The sequence below is a fragment of the Caretta caretta genome, chromosome 9 (assembly GCF_965140235.1).
Source record: "Caretta caretta isolate rCarCar2 chromosome 9, rCarCar1.hap1, whole genome shotgun sequence".
NCBI classification, from domain to species: Eukaryota; Metazoa; Chordata; order Testudines; family Cheloniidae; genus Caretta; species Caretta caretta.
In genome coordinates, this window is record NC_134214.1 from 5,523,897 (window position 1) to 5,551,876 (window position 27,980).

The following is a 27,980-nucleotide window of genomic DNA, read 5'->3' on the forward strand; positions in this document are numbered from 1 at the left end:
GGTCCCTTCCCGTGCGGTCCGGCCCGACCCGACACGCAGCGCCCTGGGCGGCCGCCCCGCTGGCGAGCGAGGGAGCCGGGAGCGGCCGCGCCCAGCCCCGCCTCGGCCGGCGAGGGAGCGCGGAGCGGCCCGGCAGGTCGGAGCGGGGGGGCATTGACTGGGGGGCTGGTTCCGGGGGGGCATTGACTGGGGGGCTGGTTCCGGGGGGGCATTGACTGGGGGGCTGGTTCAAGGGGGGCGCTGCCTGGGGGGGCGAAGGGGGCACTGGCTTGAGTGGGTGTGGGGGGGCATTCGGCGCTGGGGGCCTATTGGCTGGGGACCATGGGGGGCACTGGGTGGGGGGTACCCCGCTCTGGGGGTTAAGGGAGCACTGGTGGGGGTGGGGGGGGGTACTAGGCTCTGGAAGGGCTGTGGCTGGGGGCACTGACTAGGGAGTACCTGGTTCGGGGGGGTTGAGGGGACACTGACTTGGGTAAGTACAGGAGGCATGTAGTTCTGGGGGGGGGTATTGGCTGGGGAGCATGGGAGCATTGGCTTGGGGACACTCAGTTCTGGGGAACATGGGGTCACAGGCTGGGGGGGTACCTGGCTCTGGGGTGGGTTGAGGGGGCACTGACTTGGGTAAGTACAGGAGGCATTTATTTCGGTGGGGGGTAACTGGCTGGGGAGCAAGGGGGTACTTGGTTCTGGGAGCATTGAGGGGACCCTGGTTTGGATGGGTATGGGGGGCAACTTAGCTCTGGGTGGGCCACTGGCAGGGGATACCTGGCTCGGGGGAGCACTGGTTGGGAATGTATGGGGCGTAAGGGGTGGTATAATGAGATTTGGCTTCCTCCCTTAGATTTTCCAGGAGAGGAGCATAAACTCCCCACCCTGCTCATCTCAGTGCCCATTATTGTGTCCAGACAGGACTGCTAAGGGTGCCCCATTACAGTATTTGCTTTTGAATGTCCTTCCTTTTGTTCCATTTCCTTATCTCTGGTAGTAATGACAGAATCAGAGTCCACACCCTCCCGCATACCTCCCACCCATATGTGCTCCATTTCCCTGTGGCTTGTGACAGAGTCAGAGATTAGGGTTGGTTGAATTGAAGCAGAGTACACAGATGAGTTATTTTATCTAGCTGTGTGGTAGGAGGGTTATTTTTCCTGACTTCTTCTGGGCTAATGTGGGCACCATGTTTGGCTCAAATACAGACCAAAAAAAGTCTACCCTATACACCTGAAGATGTGTGCAGTATATCACAGAGTTGTTGAGTTTGTGGATTTAAAACTACATTGGTCTGGTGTCTGGAATTTTATATACCAGAGTTCTCAAATTGGGGGTTGGGACCCCTCAGGGGTCACAAGGTTATTACCTGGGGGGGGGGGGGGGCGAGGTGTCTTGAGCTGTCAGCCTCCACCCTTAACCCTGCTTTGCTTCCAGCGTTTATAATGGTGTTAAATATCTTAAAAAGTGTTTTTAATATATAAGGGGGGGGTCGCACTCAGAGGCTTGGTATGTGAAAGGGGTCATCAGTACAAAAGTTTGAGAACCACTGTTATATACTCAGTGGTGGACTAATGCCAAGAAATTATTATAGAATGACCAGTCAGTGACAGTTTGAAGGTATAATATTTTGCAAGCCATTAGAGCTAACCTTACCTGATCACTCTGGTTACAGTGTGTATGGTAACACCCATTGTTTCATGTTCTCTGTGTCTATAAATCTCCCCACTGTCTTTTCCACTGAATGCATCCTATGAAGTGAGCTGTCGCTCACCAAAGCTCATGCTCAAATAAATTGGTTAGTCTCTAAGGTGCCACAAGTCCTCCTTTCCTTTTTGCGGATACAGACTAACACGGCTGCTACTCTGAAACCTGTATATGGCAGCGGTTCTCAAACTGTGAGTCGGGATTTCTTACCTGTGTTTGCTGACTGGCACTTCGTATGAGGGACAGGGAGGTGTGCTTTGGTTTTGGTTTGGTAATGGCTTTTGTATTGTTTTTCTAAATTGATAACACAGCTCCTAGAGACCAGGGTAAAAGGTTTTTTATTACTATTATTTTAGTACATTTAAATCTAAGTAAGTAGCTGGTTAGCTCTAGTGGTTTGCAAAATGTTACACCTTCAAACTGTCACTGACTGGTCATTCTATAACAATTTCTTGGCATTAGTCCACCACTGAGTATATAACAGTGGTTCTCAAACTTTTGTACTGGTGACCCCTTTCACATACCAAGCCTCCGAGTGCGACCCTCCTTTATATATTAAAAACACTTTTTAATATATTTAACACCATTATAAATGCTGGAGGCAAAGCAGGGTTAAGGGTGGAGGCTGACAGCTCACGACCGCTTCCCACCCCCACCCCCCGTAATAACCTCGTGACCCCTGAGGGGTCCCAACCCCCAATTTGAGAAGTACTCCTCTCAAGTCATAAAGTACTCCTTTTCTTTTTGCTGTATACAACTTACCCCTATCACCTCTGTCCTTTCCTTTTTCCTGCTTCAACAGATGGGCCGTGTGGCATGTATGGCCCATCAACACCACATTTGGGTTATTTTGGACCAAGGAGGGGTGTGAATTTAAAAGATGAGTGGCCTTTAGGGAGAATGCCCTACCCACAGCTCTCTTAAATACCAAAAAAGCTCCCTCTGAGGTGCCTTTGCTGATTTCAAATGTGGTGCTCTTATTTGGGGGTGAGAGGGGGACTCTGATAGGACGGTCTCAGGCCATTTAAGGCTTCATACATTAAAACCAACACACTGAACTCCACAGATCAGAGTGCAGGTGTCATTTGTAACAAACAAGGTCTGCTTGACCCTTAAAAAGTTTAACTGGCATAACTATGGTAGTTAAGGGATGCAATTTTTTTTTTTTTCCGAACATTGTTATTGCTGGTAAAAGCCTCAGTGTAGAAGCTGTTACACTGTTATATGGCTGGTATAGCTTGTTCGGCTCTTCCGAGCTGGAACTGGTATAAGCTTTCATACCAGCATAAATGAATTTGCAGTATTGTAGCTTGCTGCTTTAACTACACCAGAATAGCTAAAGCAGCAAAACTTTTTAAGATAGACACGGCCAAAATCATCACATCCTACACTAGCTTTTGTCTTCCAAATGGAGTGAAGGTGTAGCCCCACCTAGAGCACATTGCAGTCCAATCTAGACATGACAAAGGCCTGATCTATGCTTAATTTTTGCCAGCATAGCTATGTCAGACAAGGGTTGTGACTTTATGCCAACATAGCTGTGCTGGCCAAAGCCCTAATGGAGAGGCAAAAAGTATTCCAGTAACAATACTTTGAGAAACAGTCAAAAGAAAAAAAGTCCCATTCAATTACATCATGTAATGGCAGACAGCTAAAAAGTGACAAGTTTTTAAAGAGTTTATATACCAATGCTAGAAGTCTAAATAATAAGATGGGCAAACTAGAGTGCCTTGTATTAGATTAGGATATTGATATAATAGGCATCACAGAAACTTGGTGGAATGGGGATAATCAGTGGGATACAGTAATACCAGGGTACAAAATATATCGGAAGGACAGAACAGATCATACTGGTCGGGGAGTGACACTATATGTGAAAAAAAGTGTGGAATCAAATGAAGTAAAAATCTTAAATGAACCAAACTGTACCGTAGAATCTCTATGGCTAGTGATTCCATGCTTGAATAATAAGAATATAGCAGTAGGGATACATTACAGACTACCTGACCAGGATGGTAACAGTGACTGTGAAATGCTCAGGCAGATTAGAGAGGCCTCATGATGAAGCAGTAGAATTTATTCTCTGCCCCTCCCTGTTCATATGCAAACAACATTTTTCTCTTAATGAAACTCTTCTTCCCGTGGAATGCAGTAGGGCCAGCTCCTCATTCCATTGCTGTGTTTCGATGGTATATATTCAAAATTATAGGGTCTGTTTCTCAGCAGTACTACAACACCTGGCTAACAAAACATTAACACCCTCATCAAGGAATATACATCTCTCCATCGAGATCAGCCCCCAAATTAACAACAAGAATTGCCACTGGTGGTTACTAAAGATTCCACATGGAGGTTAATCCTCATGTCCTGGCCAAACTCAGCTAATTGTGTCCCGTAATCTCATTTGTCTACCTTATTTTTCACTCCCATCCTCAAATGTTTGTGTAGTGTTTCTGTGTTCTGTGAAACGCCTACCACTTTCCACCCCAGAGGTGGCTGTGTTTCTGTGGTGGGTGACTTGAGCTCTGTAGCATTTGTATCCGTAACGGACTTGGGCATCCTTGAAGGGTATTTTCAGCATTTTAAAGAGGATCATTCCCCCCCCCCCTTGTCTTGCACCGTTCAAGATGCAGAATGCAGTGCCACTGTAACGAGACCAATCAATTAAGGTGGGCTATTACCAGCAGGAGGGAAAAAAACTTTTGTAGTGATAATCAGGATGGCCCATTTCCAAGTAACCGTAGGGGGGGAAAATTAGCATGGGGAAATGTTTTTTCCCCTACTGACAGGTTTCAGAGTAGCAGCCGTGTTACAAGTGCCACAAGTACTCCTTTTCTTTTTCCCCTACTGTTACTCACAGCTTCTTGTCAACTGTTTGAAATGGGCCATCCTGATTATCACTACAGAAGTTGTTGGTTTTTTTCTCCTGCTGATAATAGCCCACCTGAATTGATTGGTCTCCTTACAGTTGGTATGGCAACACCCATTTTTTTCATGTTCTCTGTGTATATAAATCTTCCTACTGTATTTTCCACTGCATGCATCTGATGAAGTGGGTTTTAGCCCACGAAAGCTTATGCCCAAATAAATGTGTTAGTCTCTAAGGTGCCATAAGTCCTCCTTGTTTTTTTGCTGATACGGACTAACACGGCTGCCCCTCTGAAACTGTGCCGAAGGCTCACTGTGAAGTGAAGTTAACAGAATGCTGCTCTCAGCCCTGCAGATTTGTGTCCTAAGGGTCAGAGAGATTACACAGCGTCCACTGGTCCTGATCCGTGAGAAGGGCTCCTAGGCGCTACGATGATAAAAAGAATAATTTGTTCATGTTTGGAAGGCTTTCTTTGCAGCCAGAAGAGCAAGAACTCTTTTTTCAATGGAAGCTTAAATTCTGCAGAAATTAGCTGCTGAAAGCTCTCACTCACTGGGGGGCAGCTTCTCACTCACCACAGGCAAGAGGAGTTCTGACGCCTGCAATGTTGCAAAATTTGCTTTGTCAAATAGCTGCATTCATGTTCGTGTCTACAGGAATTGTACTTCCTCTTTGAGTGTCCAATCCAGTTCTTCTGGAAGTGGCTCCCTCTGATTTCCAGTGAGAGTTGGATCTGGTGCTTGACACTGATGTAGCTAGTGCATACTTGAGTCATTGTCTGAGGCCAGGCCTACGCTTCCACGTATGTTGGTAAAACTTACATGTACATGGCTTTAGGGTATGTCTACACTGCAGTTAAAAACCTGCGACTCTCCCAAGCCAGCTGACTCGGGTTAAGGAGCTATTTAATTGCAGTGTAGACATTTGGGCTCAGGCAGCCTGAGCTCTAGGACCCTCCCACCTTGCAGGGTCCTAGAGCTGAGGCTCCAGCCCAGTCCGGAATATTTACACCACAATTAAACATGACCTGGCCTGAGCCCCACGAGCCCGAGTCAGCTGGCACGAGCTAGCTGCAGGTTTTTAATTGCAGTGTAGGCACACTCTAAAGCAGGTTTTTCCCTAAGCTGTGTGCATGTGTGGCCATTTCCCCTGCTGACCCACCCCATCACCCAGGGGTGCTGCTCTCCACCAAACTACCTTAGCCAAAGTGGGAGGAGGTGAAGGGCATACACCAAAAGAGATGAGTCAGGTGGGCACAGGAAGAGTGTAAGTGGGGAGGAAACACAAAAGGGAGAGTGAGTGGTGAAGAGGCGCTGACAGATGTGGGGGATGGGATAGGGCTAGCCCTGAACACAGGCAGTCACTCATTCCACAGACAAAAAGAAAAGGAGTACTTATGGCATTGGTTAGTCTCTATGGTGCCACAAGTACTCCTTTTCTTTTTGCGAATACAGACTAACACGGCTGTTACTCTGAAACATTCCATAGACAGAAATCAATAAAACAGCATTGCCCATTGGAGGAACTTACAGTTCTTTGACTTGTGGTAGCCTTTACATCTGGCATCAACACACTTGCAGTATCTCAGCAAGGAGCGCGTTTGTGCTCATTCATGCACTGGTTTAAATACAGTGAATGGAAATCTGAGTCACTCTGAGATCGCTCCTAGGCAGGCTGCTACATTAAGAAGAGCACATTCTGTTCAGAAATTGGGTGGGTTAAGAATTCCTATGGTTAGATACAGCCTGATGTTTCAGAGTAGCAGCCGTGTTCGTCTGTATTCGTAAAAAGAAAAGGAGGACTTGTGGCACCTTAGAGACTAACAAATTTATTTGAGCATAAGCTTTCGTGAGCTACAGCTCACTTCATCACTTATGCTCAAACAAATTGGTTAGTCTCTAAGGTGCCACAAGTATTCCTTTTCTTTTTGTGAATACCATTTCTTTTTGTGAATTCCATCAGACTAACACGGCTGCTACTCTGAAACCTTTCTGATATTGAGCTGCCTAGAGCTGAACATAGTAGTCCAGGCCACTTTGGAGACCACTGTGTAAGGCCATGTTGAATCTAAATTGGGAATGTTATAAAGCACATTTCTAGTCTCCATTCCTAAGTAGTCTTTTATCTTTGCTTGACTCATTACTCCGGAACTTTCCCAAACACAGAATCCTCTGTGCTCCTAAAGTGCCCACCAATAGTTGTCCCTTTAAAAGCCCGTCTTTCAAAAAGCTCTGTAGGATCTGGCTGATGGAGCTTCATCCAACACCACTTTATGTTAAATCATCCAGTAGGTGTAACTGAGCAGTGATAGTCTGCAGAGATTGATAATATACAATCATATGCTTCAAGGAGGGTCAGGGTAGCGTTCAAGTGATGGTATAAGCCTGCTCTCTTCGTGCAGTAGGTTCACCGTCAATCCAGAGAATCCAGACGCTCCCTACAAAGTGTTCCAGGACACCCACTGCATGTGCGGGGGGGCAAAGTCCTAAATCCACAGAGCATTTATTATTAGAGTTTCTAGACTTGGGTGTGAACCATATTTCCCAGGCATGCCAGTCTTCTCTGACGAGAGGCGATGCATATAGCTGATTTAGTAAAGGAAAAACTTCAACCCAGTCTTAAGTCACAAATTTGCAAATCCAGCATCTGCTTTTAAATCTTGTGGCAGTTGGAGTTGAGATTTTCCAGTGTTACCCATTCATGTAAATGCCTGGTTCCACTTCACCAGCAAGCAGTGTGGGGCCTCCTTGAATTCCTGGCATATTGGAAGTTAACAGCTGAGAGATCACTGCAAATAGCCTAGTCATGAATTAGTTCATTGGCAAGGTTTCTTCTCTCCCCCCGCCCCCGCAAAGGAAATCCAGCTTTACCCATCAGCTGTCTTGTTGTGTGGGGGTTCTTTTTGTGCATCCAGTTTATCATTGAAATGAGTGTTGGGAAATTGTACACAGTTACCCTTCAGACATGTGGACTGGGCATATTTTAATCTTTGGCCTGCCACTCAGATACTAAAATAGCATAACTAGCTTCATGCTAATGATATCATCACTCAGATTGCAACTCCTGCCTGAGGGAGTTTCTCTCCAGCCAGCTGAGTATTACCCTCTCGTCATTCTTGTGACTAGGAGCTGCTCTGCAGAGAGAAATTATTCAGTGTTCCCACCGGGCACTGTTTGTCAAGAAGTTTTGTTACCTGATGCCACATACAACTGGCTAGGCCTCCTGATTCAGGTGCCTTTGGGCTGATCTTTTGTACATAGTGCCCATTGTTGGCTGGTTTCTTAGCCCTTCCTGAGTGAAATACCTCTTATATTTCTTGTTCTTTATTTCATTCTTATAGTCTGCTGGAAAGACCTTGCCAAGCACCTCTTCTGTGATGGAGCCACCAAGTTCGTCCAGGCTGAATCCCCGGAAGAGAAGAAAAGATGGGTCAGGACCCAATGGGGCAACAGAGCTGGATGGAATCCCTCCGAAAATGTCCCGTCACTCGTTTGTAAGTAAGCAGGGCTTCTGATCAGAAATGTTTCACTTTTGGAAAGCAGCTGAATGATACTGATGTTGCTACATTGATTAGGGCAAAGTAAAACATCCTCTGTGCCCAGGGAAAGAGGCGGAGCAGTGCAGCCCGGCTAGTGCTGTTTGCTTCTTGCAAAGCTGGTTCGAAATCCTCCTTTGCTCACACTAATGTACATACTTACAACACAGATATAAAAAAAATAGAGTCCAAAGCCAGCTGAGGTAAGCTTCTTTGTGGTAATTGTGGTGGTTCACTCTGGGCGTGGATGTGAACAGACTTGAAATAAATCAGCTTTTCACAGTTCTAATTTCTTTAGTGACGTAAGTGCGATTTTAAACAAAATTGATACTGGTTCCTTAGACCCACTTGTGGCCATGTTCCTACAGCTACTCATGTGGTTAAGCACATTAATAATGCCACTGAAATCAATGGAACTACTTGTGGCTTTAAAGTCACATGCATGCATGAGTGTTTGGGGGCTAAATTATTAAAACCAAAATAATGTTAATCAACATGGGCAACAAAAATGATTAGGGGTCTGGAACACATGAGTTATGAGGAGAGGCTGAGGGAGCTGGGATTGTTTAGCCTGCAGAAGAGAAGAATGAGGGGGGATTTGATAGCTGCTTTCAACTACCTGAAAGGGGGTTCCAAAGAGGATGGCTCTAGACTGTTCTCAATGGTAGCAGATGACAGAACGAGGAGTAATGGTCTCAAGTTGCAGTGGGGGAGGTTTAGATTGGATATTAGGAAAAACTTTTTCACTAAGAGGGTGGTGAAACACTGGAATGCGTTACCTAGGGAGGTGGTAGAATCTCCTTCCTTAGAGGTTTTTAAGGTCAGGCTTGACAGAGCCCTGGCTGGGATGATTTGACTGGGATTTGGTCCTGCTTCGAGCAGGGGGTTGGACTAGATGACCTTCTGGGGTCCCTTCCAACCCTTATATTCTATGATTCTATGAACATCGTGCCTTGAGGTGGATTGATTTCAATCAGCAGGCAGGAAACCTTGATATAAATAAATTTTTATCTTGTTTTGCATTTGAACTTTAGTTATTTTCCTAAAGTGAGGTTGATCCTTATTGGTTAGGTACTAAATTTATTACTATTTTTTGCTAACCCGAGGATATGCTATATCTGTACACATTTATTTAAGCAATTATATAGCTTAACATGCTTATTTGGTTTCTTAATTTTTACATTTTCATGATGTTAGAAAATGGTGACTGCATTCTTATTTGCCAGGTTGATGATTTGTGTGTGTGGTGATTTGTGTCAGGCTGCGTTTGGATGGAAATTGGAATTGCGTTAAAAATGCACAAAACCAGTATTTTCAATTTTTTAATTAGTTAAATAAAACTATCTGAAATGTGCTGGGTCCACACATGGTTTACATTTAAAACGGATTTACTAAACCAGGGAAATGTTGGCTCAGCTGATTGTTTCTGGTCACCATGTCCTTCAAGATTTTAGAACTAGTAGTTCTCATCTGCCCAAACCTCCATTTTTATTCACAGATTGGAAAAGGAAAACAAGCTTTCCTGCTCTTTCAGCTCCCAATTTCTCAGCTTTCCATGAACCTAGTTATTGAACTGAACTAGTTGAATAAAGTGAAATGAAGAAAATCTCTCTGAACCTGCAAAAGAGGCTTCTGTCAGTCAAAAGCTTGTTTAGCATTTCAGCAAACTCTGGTTCCAGGTGCTTAGCTAGTGACTGCCACAAGTTCACTGGTTTGTCTTTCTTTAAAACTTCCACAGCAAATACGTACTGCTTGAATATTATATTTTTATCTAAATTAAATGATGTTAATAGAATATAGCAAGTTTAGGCTTTCATATAGGTTATCATTTCAAATTTAATTTTTAAATAGGTTTATTTTTTTTTAAATATTTATGCTGAATAAAATCTGATTTTTATAAAATCTATTTTTATGCACCCTGGCTTGCCTTCTGCAGTGATGGTAGACTGGTTAGTCTCATTGTGTGTTTAATGGATTTCACTTTCTGATTCTGAGGTATTTAGCAGGAAGCTGTATTTGTGTTTCCAGCACTGCAGGAGAGTTTTCAAATAATCCATGAGAACATTTCTTGTCTGTACTGGACTCAGTACAGCCTTGTTTTACAAAAGTGAAATGCTGAGCCCTCCGTTAATCTGATGGTGCCTCTCGAAGAGTCTCTCTCGGGCTGATTTCTTGTATTTTTAAATCATTAACACTGCTAAAACTATAACTCAGTTGCTTTTTCTCTCCCCCCACCCCCCCTCTGAAAAAGGCCCACTGTTTTCACTCACTGTTAGTACCAGACCCTGATCTGTGTTCTCCTTCCACCTCCCAAGTAGACATGAAGGGTGGGTTTATTGGGATCACCATTGCCAAAATCTATGCTTCCTTTCCAGAGCTTGCCTTGACTTCATACTGCCCTTGCTGTAACTCTGTAGGTTTGTCCTTATGTGGCAGCTCTCTCCCTCCCACTCCATGGGGCTCATGTGTATCACACATTCTAGATTTCAGAGTAACAGCCGTGTTAGTCTGTATTCGCAAAAAGAAAAGGAGTACTTGTGGCACCTTAGAGACTAACCAATTTATTTGAGCATGAGCTTTCGTGAGCTACAGCTCACTTCATCAGATGCATACCGTGGAAACTGCAGCAGACTTTATATATACACAGAGAATATGAAACAATACCTCCTCCCACCCCACTGTCCTGCTGGTAATAGCTTATCTAAAGTGATCATCAGGTGGGCCATTTCCAGCACAAATCCAGGTTTTCTCACCCTCCACCCCCCCACACAAATTCACTCTCCTGCTGGTGCTAGCCCATCCAAAGTGACAACTCTTTACATAATCAAGTCGGGCTATTTCCTGCATAAATCCAGGTTTTCTCACATGGGGTGGGGGGGATGTGAGAAAACCTGGATTTATGCAGGAAATAGCCCGACTTGATGATCACTTTAGATAAGCTATTACCAGCAGGACAGTGGGGTGGGAGGAGGTATTGTTTCATATTCTCTGTGTATATATAAAGTCTGCTGCAGTTTCCACGGTATGCATCTGATGAAGTGAGCTGTAGCTCACGAAAGCTCATGCTCAAATAAATTGGTTAGTCTCTAAGGTGCCACAAGTACTCCTTTTCTTTTTACACATTCTAGAGTTCTTCCTTCCTGATCTTTCTGTCAGAGCTGGCTGCCATCCATTCCCCCATCACTGTGGGGTCAAAGTTGCTCGTAAAAATACCTGCAATGTGTTTCAGCTTCACCTTTTACCTTCCCAAATTTACGAACGAAGCTTTGCCTTTCAATAGCACCTTCCATTAAAAGATCTCAAAGTGCTTTAGAAAGCTGAATGGGTAAGAATTAGTGTCTTCACTTTACAGATGGGGAAACTGAGGCGCAGAATGGTGACATGACTTGCTAAAGCAGCTGTGCCAGAGCTGGGTGAAGAACCCAGATCTTCTTGACTTCAGTGCCTGTGCTTTAACCAACAGACCTTGTAACATATCATCTAAAGACGGGGAGGGGACGTGTGCGCACCCGCCCTCTTTGGTCCAACATTCATAGCCCTGTGAGGGCTTCTGATCACAAAAAGCACAAAGCGAACTGTACTTATACTGCTTCCTCATGCTACCTCTAGCCAGCCCTCTTCAGAATACCTCAGCCTCTTTGAGGTGCAGACTCCGTGTGGGTCTCTGGAGTTTACTTCTTTTCTTTCATGAAAGGTTTTATTCCTAGGAGTTTAGAGCAGGGCTCCCTGTTCCTGCAAGGGCAAAAGTGTCACCCAGATACTTTACGCTCTCTTGGCAGATACTTGTAACTGAAGATCTGATTGCTCATTTAGAGGATTGCAGGGCTAAAGTTCCTCAGCAGACAGTAATAAAAAGCCCAGTTGACTTTATAGCCCTGCTCTGATCATCTATTATATTCAGTATTTCAGGGTGTGTACCCCAACCCTGTTACTTGGTGGAAAGACTGTTTTTTTTTATCTAGAGAGGAGGGTTTCGTGTGATCTGTTAGGTAACATAACAATAAGAACAGAGGCAAGCATGGAAGTATTGGGGGGAAAAAAATAAAAAATCAAAGGGGGATTGAGTGTTAAATAGGAAATCTGAAGGCTGTATTGAGGAATGGATTTTGGCCTCATTAAATGTAAGAGTTTAATTTAGAACCCCTGAAGTGAGGAGATACATGCCTGGTGCTACAAATTTAGAGCTAGGAACAATGCCACTTCTGCCTCTGCATCCCGCAAGCTCCAGAAGACCCAAGGCCTCTGACTGTAATGGACAAGATGGCATGTAAGAGGCTAGAAACTTAGTACAATACTCTCATTAAAGAAGGTTTTGAAGGGCATTAGCTCACCACAGCATAGCAGCCAGGTTGCTGCCTTCCCATGCACTGCACTTAAAGAGATCCATTTCAGCTTAGAACTCCAATAGGGAGTGACATCTGCAATACTTGCAGAAGGTCTGCCAGTGCTCACCACAGTGTGCAGGATGAAATTGCTGAGAAATCTCTTGCAGCTGTAGTTTGGCTTAAGTCACAACATTAGTGTAATGGTTAGCAAGATTGATTCCTCATCATCTGATTTAGGGAAGGGCAATCTTCTGCTGTGACACACCTTCCTGCTAAAAGAGAAAGTTAGTCTCTAACAGTCACAGACCCCACATGGTCATTTAGCTGAAACTGAGCTGGCTGCTTATTGGAGGGTAAGATGCTTTGTTCTGGTCCAGAAGAAATCAGCCCTACAGTAGCTATAATTGGACTTTATGCCTCCTAATTCTCACACTGAACTCCACCAACGTGTTGGTTTTGCAGGTAGTTTCAAAGGGGTGTGGGGGAAGTCCTGTAATGTTCCATCAGATTTCTGTGCTTTCCCACAGAATGTGACTGGTTTCCTGCCTTCTAGGGCTTACAAATCAGTGCTTTTAAACACTTTCCCTGGAGAGTCAGACTGGCTATAGGCAGCTTCTCTTTATGTGCTAATAGTTTGTGTTCTGATACCTGTAACTGCTGGCATGTTACAACACTGGAGCCTACGCGTGGGGAGATGTGTTTCAAAGTATGGTCCAGCTGAGGCAGTTTGGTCCAGTGGTTAGATCTGAGGACTTGGGAGTAAAGGAGTCGTGGGGCAGATCCTCAGCTGGTGTGAACTGTCATAGCTTCACTGAAGTCCATTCACACCAGCTGGGAATCTGTGCCCTGGGCTCTGCTGAGCTTTGCCTTTGATTCAGCATGTAACTTAACCTCAGCTCACCTCAGTTCTCTCCATCCATAAGCTAGGGATAATTACCCCCCAGGACCGTGTTGGGGCTTAACATCAGTAAATCTCATTAGCACCTTTTGCACAAAGCTCTCCTAGTGCAGCATGTCTGCTATTGAATTGCTGGGCTGTCATAATTCCCCTGCCATCCCGGTTTGCTTGTGTTGTGGCTGTGTAAAATGCTGAACCTTGGGGGGGTTGCAAGCTATTTTTCTCTCTGATTATTTAGGGCTTGAGGGAGCCAGCTCCATTTTCAGATCAAATTGAAGTGGACTACAGTAAGCCGTATGTCAGACTGACGTTGGAAGAGGCGACCCAAGGCACCCCCTGTAAGTACTGTAAAACCAAATGAGAAGGCAGTTACCTAAACACATGTGCTGTTCCAGGATTTCTCCTGGCTGAATTAAAGCGTTTCATCCTCCCTTGTGTCAGGTTGGAAGGAGCCCTGCTTAGCTATTTAGGAGCGTTATATCCACCCTGGGGACTAAGACTATTATTATTTGTATTACCTGACTGCCTGGAGATTGGGGCCTCTGTTCTGGGAGCTGTACGTACACATTGTAAGAGAAGGTTCCTGCACCAAAGAGCTTACATTCTCCTCAATGCTAATATTGCTTGTAGCCACCTTCCTGAGTTACTGAAGAACAGTATCAACACTAACCCTCTTCTTTGCGACAACTGAGACAACTTAAAAAGTTAGACGAGTAAAGAAGCCAAAAGGGATTTAAAAAAAAAATCACTTGTCTCGTGACAAGTATAAGACGTGTGAGCAAAACAAATACCCTTAACGGTGGCAACGTTGAGAGGAGCCCTGCCTGCACGCTGAAGGATACAGCAGCATACATTAGATAGCCAATTTTAGGATGCTCAGCAGATCTGCCCCTGGGAATAGGAGCGTGCCGATTTCTACAGTCACTTGTATGAGTAGAATGGTGTATTACTCACTGGTCAAGGTTTTGTTCAGAAGCATGAAAATGGCAGTGCTAGTAACACCTGCTAGGGGCCGCACTCCTCTGCTGACTGTTCAAAGTACTTGATCGTACCCAGCCCTGCATGGTGCCAGCTTCGTAGCTGTAAGGAAAGCACTGCACTTCTTTCTGTAAATAGCAATAAAGTCATTAAAGGAGGTTTACTCATCTCATGACCTGTCAAGGCCTACTGAGCAGTCTCCCAAGGGAATTTCTGGAAGCCCCATGGCTTTGCACAGTCAAATCTAAACTGATCTAAACGCTAGCACACAGGTTTCCAACCTGTTGTCTGTGATACATGCTTTGAGAAAGTTCAAGACGCCCATTCTCACATACATACACCAGGGACCAAGCCTGTATTGGCCCGCAGATCAGGGTTAGAGGTCTCGAATCTCTGATTCCTCGGTTTCTCTATGGAATCATTTAACACCTTCAGGATCAATCAGATTGGCTCTGCAAGTAATAAATTGTTACTGTCTTTTAGCATTCATTATACAGCTCATCTGCATCATCTAACATCTGTCCCTTTCCAGCAAAACTCACTTTATTACCTTAATTGACTGCCTCTGTCTCACCTTCAATGGCCTATAGTGTCCCTAACTACTGTACATCTGTATTCTTCCCCCACACTGCCCCTCAGTCCCATCCTCCTGCTGCTCCCTTTATCTGATTCTCCTTCCGTCAGCTTCAGGCCTCCTTAAATGCTGCCCTCTATATATGAAGCAGTCTCACTTCCTGCTACCAAGTGCCCTCCCACTGGCTCAGACTTGTCTGGCTGGCTTAGATTGGCCAGAGAGCCGTGTGTCAAATAACTTCCGGGATGGGTGAAGTGTCCCGCAGCTGTGAGAGAGTCCTGTGTTGGCCCAGAAAAGTGGAAGTTAAGAAGTCCATTGTGGTTTTAGTAGTATATGGGCTCTCGAATATCCTTTAGGCTGAATGTGGAACAGTGGGTGAAAGTTAAGCATGTGTGAGCTCAAGTATCGAAATAAACGAGCTGCTCTTTACTAAGAGATGGAATAGCCATTAATCCGAATGGGGCTGAACCTTCTGGCCCCATCCAGGGAAAGCTTTACAGCAGTAGCTTCTCCATGAAATTATCTGACAGCCCCAAGGCCTAGCAGGACTGTTTTGTGCAGTCTTGAGATGATTTTCAGTGCAGCTTGTCATTCCTTGGAAGCAGGAACTAAAGGTTGGCTCAGTAATAGCCCTGCCTGGTTGATTTAGGAGTCATACTGAGCAGGAATTCTTGTTGGCCATTCTTCCAGAATTGGAGGACTACAGCTATAGTAGTGAGGTTCAGCATGGAGTGTGGGGGGAATTGGGAAGATCTCAGGATTTCCTCCAGGAGCCTGCTTGGCAAACGTAAGACAAACCCATGAAATGTCTTCGGCTAGTCACTCGTTGGTAGTCAGTTGCTGAGCAGAGCGTTGGCATGTTGCATTTTGATTCCTGTAGAATGGCGATGTTGGATGTTTGCATTTTCCCCAGGTTTCCCTTTGTGCTGTGTGCACCTTGTCTCAGAGCAGCTGCACTTAGCCCCATGAGAACACCAGGCATGGCACTTTCGGTTTTAAGTCTGTCTCTGAATGTCGTTCCATGCTTAGTCTGGCACCCCCATATACTAACTCCTAACGGAAACAAACCAGCAATTTCCCTTCTCAAACCTTTTCTGGCTACAGCTCCACATTCTGACAATTGTTTCTGTAACAACACATACAACCACAAGGAACCCAAGGCTCACTAGGTCTTTGCGCAGCCAGCAAATGCTTTCCCCAGGAATGGCTCTCCATGAATAACGTCTGTTTGTTTTTATGCTCAGTGGATCGACCAGTCAGGGTTTATGCTGATGGGATATTTGACTTATTTCACTCTGGACATGCCCGGGCCTTGATGCAGGCAAAGAACCTCTTCCCGAACACATATCTCATTGTGGGAGGTAAGGAGAGGTCTCTTGACTTTGGCAGCCTTTCAGGAATAGTTTACCATGTCAAAGGTAGGATTGCAACCTGTAGTTTCCTTTGCACTGTCCCACCCTTAACGTCTTACACAGTGCCTTGCACTTGTTGCACCTCAAAGGGCAGCCACGTTGTAATCTCGTCCTCTTCAGTATTGAATTGGATAGAGTGCAGTGCTGGGAGACAAATGTTCCTGTCTATAAAAATGGAACTCCAGAAATTTTTTTTTTAAAGATGGGGACTACTTTCTATTCTGACTGAGTTAGTCTAAGCGTTGATCTAAATTTTGTGTGACAAGAAATGCTGTTCAAAGCATTGAGTGCCAAAAAATAAAAGGGGACTTTCTGAGCCTTCATCTGGAGAACCAGAGCAGGTGAAGAATAAGAAACTGTCCCTCTGTGTGCGTAGTCTCAACGTTCGCTTCAAGCTGGGAGTGATTTCACCCTCCCTATATCAGCTGTTCGGCTGGAGCAGCAATATATCAATTGAGATCGGCCTGTTTACGTTTGGGCCTTCCCAAATTATTACATAGAGTTAATAAAGAATTGTTGATTTTTATTTCACATGGTTTAATCAGCCTGGTGATTGGATGATTTGCCATGAACCCATTCTATTCTAGTTTGATTTGTTCAGATGGGTTTTGGCTTCATTTCTAAATTTAGAAACCTGTTTGGTTCTGATGTTTCTTTGCTAGGTGTCAGGGGTCTGGACCCAAGTTATCCCCTGTGTAAATGAGGCAGTTCTGTGTCCCACCTCGTGGCGGTCCATAGAGCTGCCCTGTGCTCCCAGTACTGACAATCAAAGGAAGAACACTGTTAGCTTTTAAAGGAAAGTTGACTTTTCTGTATTCATCATTTCTTTCGACAAGCAGCATGGGTTTCAGAGCCTTTGAGGGCCTGGGGTGAAGGGTTACCAGCCAGTCAACTGACCAATTTTGCATAATAATGCTGTATTCTTCACAGTGTGCGGAAATCAGTGGAATTGAGAGGCTTCCTCGCCTCCATAACGCGCTCTCTTTCCCCTTCCACCTCCAAACCTTTCACACCTATGCTTTACTGCAGTAGTTCTCAAACTGGGTCGGGGCACCATTTTAATGGGATCAGCAAGGCTGGTGTTAGACTTGCTGGGGCCCACGGCCAAAGCCTGAGCCCACTACCTGGGGCCAAAGCCCGAGGGCTTCAGCCCCGGGTGGGGGGGCTCAGGTTACAGGCCTCCCACCTGTGGCTGAAGCCCTTGGGCTTCAGCTTTGGCCCCTCCCGCCTGGCGCAACGGGACTTGGGCAGGCTCAGGCGTTGGTCCACCCTCCAGGGGTCGTGTTGTCAGAAGAGAGTCTTGGAGCAATGAAGTTTGTGAACCCCTGCCTTGCTGGTTAGGGCTGTAGACTGGGAGTTGAAAGCTGGGTTCTCTTCCTGAATCACCAAGACCTCTTGTGGCACTTGAACTGTAACTCCTGAGCCCGCTTAGCTTGGAATATCTGCCACGGTCTTGGCACAGAGCCCTCTGGTGCTGCACGGGGCAGACGGTGGAGTCGGGCAGTGGAGGGGTCAGGGTGGGTATTCAGAAGACTAACAGAACTCACCTTTTGCTCTGCAGTGTGCAGCGATGAGCTGACCCATAACCTCAAAGGCTTCACGGTGATGAACGAAAGCGAGCGTTACGATGCAGTGCAGCACTGTCGCTACGTGGATGAAGTGGTGAGAAACGCACCGTGGACCCTCACCCCGGAGTTCCTGGCAGAGCACCAGGTAAGACGCAGCAGTAGAGCTGCCAGGTGCTTTCAGACAATCAGGCAACTGTGCTGTGTGCGCACACTTGTAACTACCATGCTCCTTCCACGCACCGGCGGTACAGGATTCCGAGTACTTGCTGTATTTCCCTCTGATCATTCGTGCCAGCAACCCTCTTCTGTTACACGTCCTAGACTGTGCCATGAGTTGGTATAACGGGTCATGTTCGTTTCTGAGGAGGTTAGGGGCCTGAGCAGAGCTAGCCTGTAATGGCAGGTACTGTCAAAATCTGAGAGGAAGCCAGATCCAGGGGGGATCCATCATAGTGAGCCCTCCTTTTTGCTGTTCCCTAATATGAGAACAAGGGGTCACTCAAAGTTAGTGACAGGTAAATGCAAAACAAGTAACAGGCCCGTGGGTGAAGTTCCACTAGCAGGAGTTTAGCGAGGCAAATACCATGGCTGGCTTTTAAAAGGGGCTGGTAGTTTTACTGCCAGTAGTAACACTTGTGGCTGTGCAGATTGAGAGAAGGTGAATCAAATCTCCTGCTTCAGGACATGTGCTTATTTGCTGCAGGGGTCAGGAAGGAATTTGCGGCCAGATGCACTAAAGGAGCTTTCTCACCTTCCTCTGGACATCAGATATTGCCCTCTGCTGGCACCAGGCTACTGCTTACGGGCCAACAGTACACTTGGTTTATAACGCTGTTTGAAGCTTGAAACTGCCGTTTGCTTCTTACTCCAGTTGTCTTCCTCCTTGGCGTGCACTCGTAGGCTTGTCTAGGGTTGTGTAGGAGGGCTGGGCTGTGGAGGGTTAATCTTGTTTCGAAAGCAAAGCACATTGACATTCCTCATTGCTTTGCTAGCTCCGTACCTGTACACAGGTGCTCAGCAGTAAGTAATTAACCGTTACTTGGTCATTACATAAAAAGGTACCTTCTGTGGATTCAAGGAAAGATTTATTCTAACTCTTTTCTTCAACTCCCAGATTGATTTTGTTGCCCATGATGACATCCCATATTCTTCTGCTGGGAGTGACGATGTTTATAAACACATAAAAGAAGCAGGTGAGGCATAAGTCGTGGTGGTGACCTGTAGCCTTTACCATCTAGCACTAGCTGGTGGGTCTTGAGGCAGGTGTTCGAGCAAAACCGGTGTTCTAGTTGGTGCCAGTTACTGTCCAGCTTGGCAAGGATTGAATGTCCTGGGAGACTGAGCTCACCTCTGACCAGGTTCTTTTACTGCTCCCTTCGCCATGGGATCAGAGTGCTTAAAAGTTTGATTCTTCCACACTAGGCTTGCACCACATTGGCATGGCTGCTCCTGTGATACGTGGAGTAAACAGAAGCCCTGGGTCTCAAAGGCTGATACCATGGTCACGGTTAAAAAAATAAATAATTTTTTTTCTTTTTTTATTTATTTATTTATGTATTTATTTTTTAGTTCATTAGTCCTGACATGGTGGATCTGCTCTTTCATGATACATCCTTTAGATAACAACGACCGCATGCTTGTTATCTAATACCTAGCAAAATAAGTGATCCACAGTTGTATCCCTCAGTCTCCATTCTAGAAATAGCAAGTATGTCTCGTCTCTTAGTTAAAAATGGCACTGAAAAAGCAAAATGCAGGATGCAGTTTTCACATCTGTTGGGCTTAAATGAATGTAACCTTCTCATACTGCAACATTTTCATACTCGATGTCATGGGTAGGACGGCAAATTTCTCTTGGCATGTTTGTCACAAAGCACAGAGCAGTCACGGTGAATTTAGTAAGAGGCCTGGGTGACCGCTCCCTGATTTTTGATTTTAAAAAAAATGCCCCTCTCCTTTCCCTGCCCCACGCCAGGAGCATCAAGCACCCAGAGCAACACTGGTACCTTAATCCTGGCTGGGTGAGGAGAGGAGGACCAGGGAGGGAGAGTGGGTTGGAGAGAGAGCTCACCCTGCAGTTCCTGTCTCGCAGGGCTGGGGCCAACACCCTCTTGGGTCGTACGGGCCAAACTGGAGCGGCACTGCAACCCAGTGTGCCAGGCTGCACCCACTTCAGGGCACTAGGCCCAGCCCCACAGGAAAAAGAGCCACCACAGTAGAGTGAAAAGAGAAAGACATGGGCAAATGGGAAAATCACGCTATCCTTGACTCTTGTCCTGCTGTGACAAACCTCCAGCGTAAACATGGCTACCAGTGCTGTTTGTATTCAGACAAAGGCAGCGTCCTCTCAGTCTTTTTTCCTTTGTCCTGTCACGGCCCATTCCATGACGATGGGCTGGTATCCTCAGCACAGTATCACAAATTCAGTGCTGGAGATTCCCTGATTAAAACGCGTCTCTAACAATAGCGAAGAGAAACGAGTACAAACCAACCAGCCAAGTACATTTCTTAGAAACATGCTCTCTTCCGGGTGATTGTTATCCTTTAGTCTATTGGCTAACTCTTCCTCAGAGCCCAGTAATGGTGCTCCTCTTCATTTAGAGTCCAGCTTTTGATCAGCTTACCCCCCCCCACCCCCTCCCGCTGAGTTTTATATTAAATAACTGCAGAGATCCAACAAAGGAGGGGTGGGTGGAGAATCTGAGCCCACCTTCCAGCATGCTACTTAGCACTCAGGGGGCGCTCGGTCAATGACAAACACAGATTCCCGTCCAGTGAGCTGGCTGCACGATACGCTTCAGTGGGTCCTTCTCATGGGAAGGAAAATAAAGTTTTTGCTGCCAGCAACCTGACCCTTTATTGGGTGCGTTAGGTTCTCTAAGGCTGACGGTCAAATTTTTTGGGGTGCTTTAAGTGATGTGTGTTGGAGACATGGGTTAGTCTCCCTACATCCTTTATGAAATCGGTACATTTAGGCGAGCGAGGAGTCACCTGCACAAGGTAAAAGAGACCCATGGAAGTGTACCCTTGACTTGCACTCTGCAGCCTTGGTCCAGCCACTGTGCCACCCCATAGACTTCACTGGCTCACCGCCCAAGTGCCTCCGAGTGCAGGTTTCAGGCCCAGGAGTATTGCTGAGCTGTTTGTGTAGATAAGCCCAGACGGGACCACTGTGATCATCTAACCTGGATTCCTCCAGAACACAGGCCAGAGGACTCCCCTCAATTAATTCCTGCTTCAAGTCCAGTCACTGTGATTGAACAAGAGCAGATCTTTTAGAAAAACATCCCATCTTGATTTTAAAAATGCCAGGGATGGAAAATCCCGCATACCCCTTGGTGAACTGTTCCAGTGGTTAATTCCTCTCACTGTTTAAAAAAAAAAAAAAAAAACTTCTAGTCTGTGTCTCTCTAGCTTCAACTGCCAGCCATTGGATCTTGTCTGCTAGACTGAAAAGCCATCTACAGTCAAATTCCTGTTCCCCATGTAGGTACTTAAACTGATCAAATTGCCCGTGAACTCGCTCTTTGATAAGCTAAATAGCTTGAGCTCCTTCAGTCCCTCACTAGAAGGTATACTCTCCAATCCTTTAATCCTTCTTGTGGCTCTTCTCTGAACCGTATCCAGTTTTTGACCATTCTTCATGAATTGTAGACACCAGAACTGGACAGTTTCTAAGGGTCAAAATATAGACCAAGGCCAATTGGGAAATAAATATATATAGTAAGTAGGGTATGATCTTTAAGAGCCTGTGAAATACCCCAGCCTGCATATTGAGAGTCAGTAGCGGCTCCTCACTTCCATCTGACCTACACCTGTCCTGGATTCTGTTCCCCTGGTTTCAGGCATGTTTGCACCAACTCAGAGGACCGAAGGGATCTCCACATCCGATATCATCACCCGGATTGTACGGGACTATGATGTCTATGCCCGTCGAAACCTGCAGAGGGGATACACTGCCAAGGAGCTGAACGTCAGCTTCATAAATGTGAGTCTCAATGTGTTAGACTGCAAACACACCTGGGCAGGGACTGTCTCTGAACAGTGTGAGCCTGATCCTGACCCAGGCCTCGGGGAGTGGCTGCAATACAAACAAGTAGTAATAAATCTGCAGGACTAACCAGTCACACACACACACTGAGCCAATATTTGCTTTTTTTGCTGTCCTAGGATCTTGTCCGATCATTTTCCCCCTTGAAATGCTGCACAGAAGATTCAACGCCAACAAAGTGGCAATCAGAATTTTTCTGTGAAATTGTCTGTTTCTGCCAGTCAGCCATGTGATTGCATCAGAACAGTTCCTGGTTGCGTACTGTGCTGTGAACGCTGCAGATGCAGGTTGCAGAGCATCGTCGTTTTGTGTTTTTGATTGAAACCTCATCCATTCCCAGTCGTCGCTTGTGTGTGTCCAGGAGCCTCTGGCTACTCAGAACTAGGGCCAGTGCTGTTTGCTTTTATTATTGCCAGCAAATTATCTTCGCCTCTTTAAATCCTAAAAAGTAAGAGTAATTGCCCATGGGACAGGTGAAAATTTAAGTGTTCCATGTCCTAATCCTTCCCCCTGCATTGTTTGCTTCTGCAGGAGAAGAAATATCACCTGCAGGAACGTGTGGACAAGGTGAAAAAGAGGGTGAAGGACGTGGAGGAGAAATCGAAGGAGTTTGTCCAGAAAGTGGAGGAAAAGAGCATTGACCTCATTCAAAAATGGGAGGAGAAATCCCGGGAATTCATCGGCAACTTCCTGGAGATGTTTGGACCAGAAGGAGCACTGGTAAGAAGTTCACCCTGGAGATGGGGAACAAAGACTGGGTGGGTGGGGGATTTCAGAAAGCGTCCGGGTAAACTTTAATGCTTCTGGGAGTTGCTGTTGTGAGAGCCCTGCAGAGGGAAGTCCTCTAGCTAACCACAGCGCTGGGTGCCGTGGCAGCCTCCCTCCCAGACCATCTCCATCAGCCATGTGCTAAGGGAGGCCCTGCTAGAGGCAAAAATAGCTCAGTCTTTAAGGATCACTTATCCTTGGCCTGTCTGAGGTGACCAACATGGATGCCACTTAGTGCCAGCTGCCACGGCTGGTTTTTATTCAGAACACTGATTCCCCGAGAGTTGGACTGACCCCTCCAACTTGTTTTACACGTCACCAAGTAGCCATGGGAGGGTGGTAACTTACAGCCATTAATTTGAACGGAGCGCCTAGTGGTGAAATGCTCCCTGTTCTGTTACCCAGCCCTCTAAGGCTGTGTGCTGTAGATGCTTGAACTGATTGACACTGAGCCTGTCCAACTGCAGCTAAGTTTGTGTTCATGCAAGTGGAGTTTTTTCCATAGGGTTCCTATCGCAGCATGGGATGGCGATGGGCCAGAGCAGCCATAAATGCTGCGAGTGCTGGCTCCAACACCCATTCCCATCACCTTCGAACGTGCCACCAGCCACGATGTTAATCTCCCTCCTGTTTCCCTCCCCTCGCTAGAAACACATGCTGAAGGAGGGCAAAGGCCGGATGTTGCAGGCTATCAGCCCAAAGCAGAGCCCCAGCAGCAGCCCGACGCATGAGCGCTCCCCCTCTCCCTCCTTCCGCTGGCCCTTCTCCACCAAGACCCCTCCTTCCTCGCCGGCCAACCTCTCCAGGAACCAATCCGCCGTCGCCTATGACATCAGCGAGGATGAGGAGGACTAGGCGGCTGGCCGCGGACACTGAATCGCTGATTGCCGAATTCCAGTTCCTCACCCCATGGGGAACTTTAAACGTGAGAGCAATGGTAACGTGGCTTCTGACGACCCTCCAAGAGGCACCATCTGCTCTGTGCAAGGGCTACTGTCTGGGAAGCACAGTCTATCGTTCTCCCTATCCCCAGCCCCTTTTTATTGTTTACGTTCCAATGGTTTCCAAGAGAAAAGTGGGTTTTATTTTTTTTTTTTAAGTATTTTAAAGAGAGTGGCACTGAAGTCTTTGCCCTGTGAAACCTCAGCCAGGGGGGTATTGGGAGAACAGTTAATCGGACCCTTTTGTCTGTCTGCTGTTTAGACCCACTGCAGCCTTTTATTGCCCCAAGGCAGGATTCTCCATCGCTGCCGAATCTCTCGAATGACGGATATGCCAGGTCCTCATATGGTGTGAACTTGAGACAGCGCAGGAAGCGGTAGAGTAGATGAGCTATTTTTTAATTATAAAGAGACGTCCGTACTCTTCTGGAACCAGTAGGAACCTACCCAGCTCTCTGTGTCTTGACCTTGCTTCTTTTAGCTGAGGTTCCCAATGTTTCATAGTGGAAACATGCCTCATGTCTCCTGTGTGGGAAATCCGCCATCTGAGCAGCCACACCAGCATCAAATGGGTCACGCGCCGTTCTGTAAAGTCTAGTAAACCTGCACAATAGGTACACCTCTGCAAGGGAAAGGCTGTCTTAGAATGTTCTATCTGCCATGCAGGCATCTAGGAGCATCACTAAATCTCAGGCCAAGAACCTCATTTCGCCCATCAGCTGCTGTTTGAGGGAAGAGCATCACCTCTTCTTTCCAGACATGCGTTGTGTGGTTGTGTGCACGTACGCTCAGCTAGGCAATAACAAATATGCCTGCTCCTTCAGAAAGGTCCTCTTCCTGCCTTCGCATCTCCCTCCAGTCTCTGGTGTGCTGACCATATTACGGTCTGTCCAAATGTCCACTCTGAGCGCTCTGCTTTGCGCGGGTCCGTATTTGTTTACATTATTGTGCACTAAGGGATGGAGAGCTGTGATCTCTCTCCTATCGGGGAGGTGAAGACCCTGCTAAGAGAGCTGTTCAGAATGTCTGTGGCCAATTCTGTGTCCATTTTGATGTACAGTCGGATAGATGCTGGGGTATGTTATCCCAGCGAAGGGCGATGTTCTCACATAGGTGTCAAATCATTTGTGCATTAAATGCAGGTACCTCTGTCCGTTAGGTGTTTCTTGGGGGCGCAGAAATAGCATGAAAGGAAACTGCCACTAGTTTTAATTTTAACCGATAGCCCCTGTTCTTTTGAAATTGTCGTCCAATGATGCTTTGCTATTAACTATATAATAAATGTTTATATTGCGCTTTAAGTGCCCCTGGGTAAGCTGTGTAGCACAGTGTCAAACACTGAGTCCCTGCACAGCGCATGCCCAAGGGAAGTCCTTTGGGCAGGCAGGTTGTGGGTCTTGTTGGAACACACTCTATCCTGGAAGCCAGCATCCAGGGGGTGGAGCTGCCATATCTACAGCCGTGAAACTCCCAATGTTGCTTTTTTGCCTGAGCTTGCCTTGCCATCTCCTGCTTGGAAAGAGCTTCCTTGAATGTTGCATACAGACCACGGGGTCAGATTAAGACACTCGTGGGCAAAGTCTGCGGGTGTTAAAATCCACGACGTCCGATCCAGGGAAACAGTGATTCTGTGGAGACTAAAAGGCAGATGCTAGAACCATCCTACACAGTAATGTGCAGCTATTGAACGTGACCACCCTGTACGTAAAAGGGGCGGCCGCTTCCTCAAAGCTCTGTCAAGCTATTCTTTGAAATGCCACCTTTGGGGCTTGGTGTAGACTCTTGTCCTCCACCAGGCTTGGTCAAACCGATTCTTCCCCCACGCCTATATTTCCCATGAGACCAGAGCTGGCAAAGGGGAAGGAAAGCTTTGGTTTCCCAGTATCCCAGTGTGAGTGATTCCTCCCAGCAGGGATGGCCATGGCTCTGGGAAGTCTTTTAGCAGCGGTAGGGAGCACTTGCATTCTGAGGTGGCACCAAAATGGTGAGATGCAAACGATTCTTAATTTCTCGGCATCTGAGTGGTGGCATATGTCTGTATCACTCTCCTTCGGCAGATACTTAGTCTGTTTTCTCACCTGATTGCAAACTTTAGGCAGGGCAGCACAGGGCACTGACAGTCACGTTAAACACAGGGTGTGAACAGTATTCTGTAGCTTTGGATGATAACAGTATTTATGGTGTCCAGTCACTCCTAAATCCTGCACAGGGAAGCTACTGCATGGTCTCTCTGCCCGGGGTGGGGTCACTTGTGCAGCCGGGGCGTGTTGTTTGCCTGTAACTAGGAATATCAAAACTGTTGCTTGTACCTAACAATCCCTGCTTCCTCCTTTCACTTTGCAAATTGAAATGGACACTCCAATCCCAAATCAGTGTTTATATCATGGCTTTTAGAGAGATGGCGTCGTCGCATGGAGTCCACTGTCTGGCACACTTCATGTCTGTTGCCACACGTAGCTGAGTGCCAGGAATCCTTCATCTGCACTGTACCCTCAGCATAGCAAAGTTCTCCATGACAATTGATGAGGGACAGGCTGGGTTTCCCAGGGTGTTACCTCATCATAATCACTTGACTGTTTCATTCTGCGCATCTCTGCTGAACCTCACCTGCACATTGGAACAGCTGCTCATGAGTGTCGGACGGGGCTGGTTAGAATCAGACCCTACTGAGGAAGTGACAGAGTAGAGGAAGGAGAGAAGTCTGTGTTTCTCCCCCACTACAAGATCGATCTCCATGGAGAATTTGCCGCAATAAGATGGAACCTGGTACCACTAAATCCATATGGGTCAATTTCTGCAAAACCATATGAGATGCGGCTTCGAACGATCTCTGATCTCATGCATATGGTGGCTGGCTTTGAAGCCAAGCCATTGCAAATGTCCTTCCTGTCCCATGTGGAAAGGTGGCAGTGGAGTGACGCTAAAAGGTGAAGCAGGAGATAGTAGCAGGCAAAGGCTGAGCGTGAGCAGCTTCTGCTGCGATTGATTGGACTCTAAGAAGCTGTGATAGTGATGTTCAACAGCACGTGAGTTGGGGCTTCAGAAGAAAGTTATTCAAGCTTCTGGAGGGAAAGTGGAACCTGTCTGTTAAAAAGTGTGATGGGGTTAAACTCTTTAACAAAATCATTTAAAACCTGGCCCAGTGGAGAAGGTGTGATTAAGGCCCATCTGTAACTCGAAGCATGTGTTAGTGCAGTTAATACTTCTAACGTATTCTTTCCCTCCTCTTTGTAACGATATATATGGAACGTGCTGGGGTGGGGGCCTTGTGCAGGAAGCCTGTATGCAGACCCACCCTGTAGGGGTTGTTTGTTGTGACTTTTAATGGTGTTCCGATTCCCTGCCTTCCTTTCATATACAGAATGGGGTGTAGCTTGTCCAGCGAGGAGACAGAACCTGTCTTTTCAACTCTTCGTTTGAACATTGCACATGGCCAGGTACATGGAGCACGTGTTCGCCTTGGCTGCTGTTTGACTCCTAGAAAGCCATAGAGAGAGAGGAGGAGAGGAATATTCTCAGCAGTACATTGTCTGTCACGAGCATAACCAGCTGTGTAAAACTCCACAGTTTTGTAACTCATCTGCAATGCTGCCACTTGCGTCAAGCTTGACGAGAACAGTTGTTTTGTTTTTTCTTGGGACGAGATCAATGCTTAGATTTTCCAAAACAAATACGTGGAACAATGTGGATTTTGGAATTCATTTTAAATTCCAGCTTTTTTCATTCACTGAAACGTCACTTACCTTGTTCCGAAAGCGCTGCAGGATAAGGTTTTATGCTGGGATACGAACTGAGCTAAAGGGTGTGGTGGTTCAGAGTGCTAGGGGGAAAGTGGGACTTTCCATCAATGCAATCCCAAGTTGCGTGACACTCTAGGCCAGGGCACCGAGTTAGGAGTCACGTGAGTTTTGTTGTCTTAGCAGGACAGTATGCAGTCGTACTTGAAACACACCGGTGTGGTGCATTGCTCCTCTCACTAGGGTGCCTCAGGATGTCTCCTCTCAATCATTGTTAACTGTATTGGTTTCTCTGTGTGCGCACATGTTCCTGGCTTGTTCTGAGTTGGCTTTTGGCTTTTATGTTTAGCCAAATAAATGCAAAGTCATTTTACCCAACCCTTGTCAATCTGTGCCCGACATATTTTTTTGCTTAATTTGAGTGCTTTTAATCTCCCTTGATCTGCCGTCCCTTATGGAAAAGATGATCCAAGGTAAAACCATGACCAGAGAACTCCTGAAGTCGTAGCCTTTCTTAACAGATTTCCCACCAGTTCCCCTTCTATGTGTGAAACTAGCCCTGAGCTACTGACCAAACATGCCCTGTGTCATGCTGGTTAATGCCGCTTTTCTTTACCAGTTTATTCCAG

General features: G+C 46.3%; 1 protein-coding gene across 1 annotated transcript; it reads left to right on the forward strand.

Moving 5' to 3' along the window:
- On the forward strand, positions 1-27,729 carry PCYT1A (phosphate cytidylyltransferase 1A, choline). The gene is made up of 9 exons (XM_048864220.2): positions 1-136; positions 7,905-8,057; positions 13,561-13,660; positions 16,119-16,235; positions 17,848-17,999; positions 18,969-19,047; positions 21,700-21,842; positions 22,437-22,625; positions 23,322-27,729. Exons 2-9 carry the CDS (start codon positions 7,941-7,943, stop codon positions 23,526-23,528), a joined length of 1,104 nt encoding a protein of 367 aa, XP_048720177.1. The 5' UTR covers positions 1-136; positions 7,905-7,940; the 3' UTR covers positions 23,529-27,729.
- The last annotated feature ends 251 nt before the right edge of the window (positions 27,730-27,980 follow it).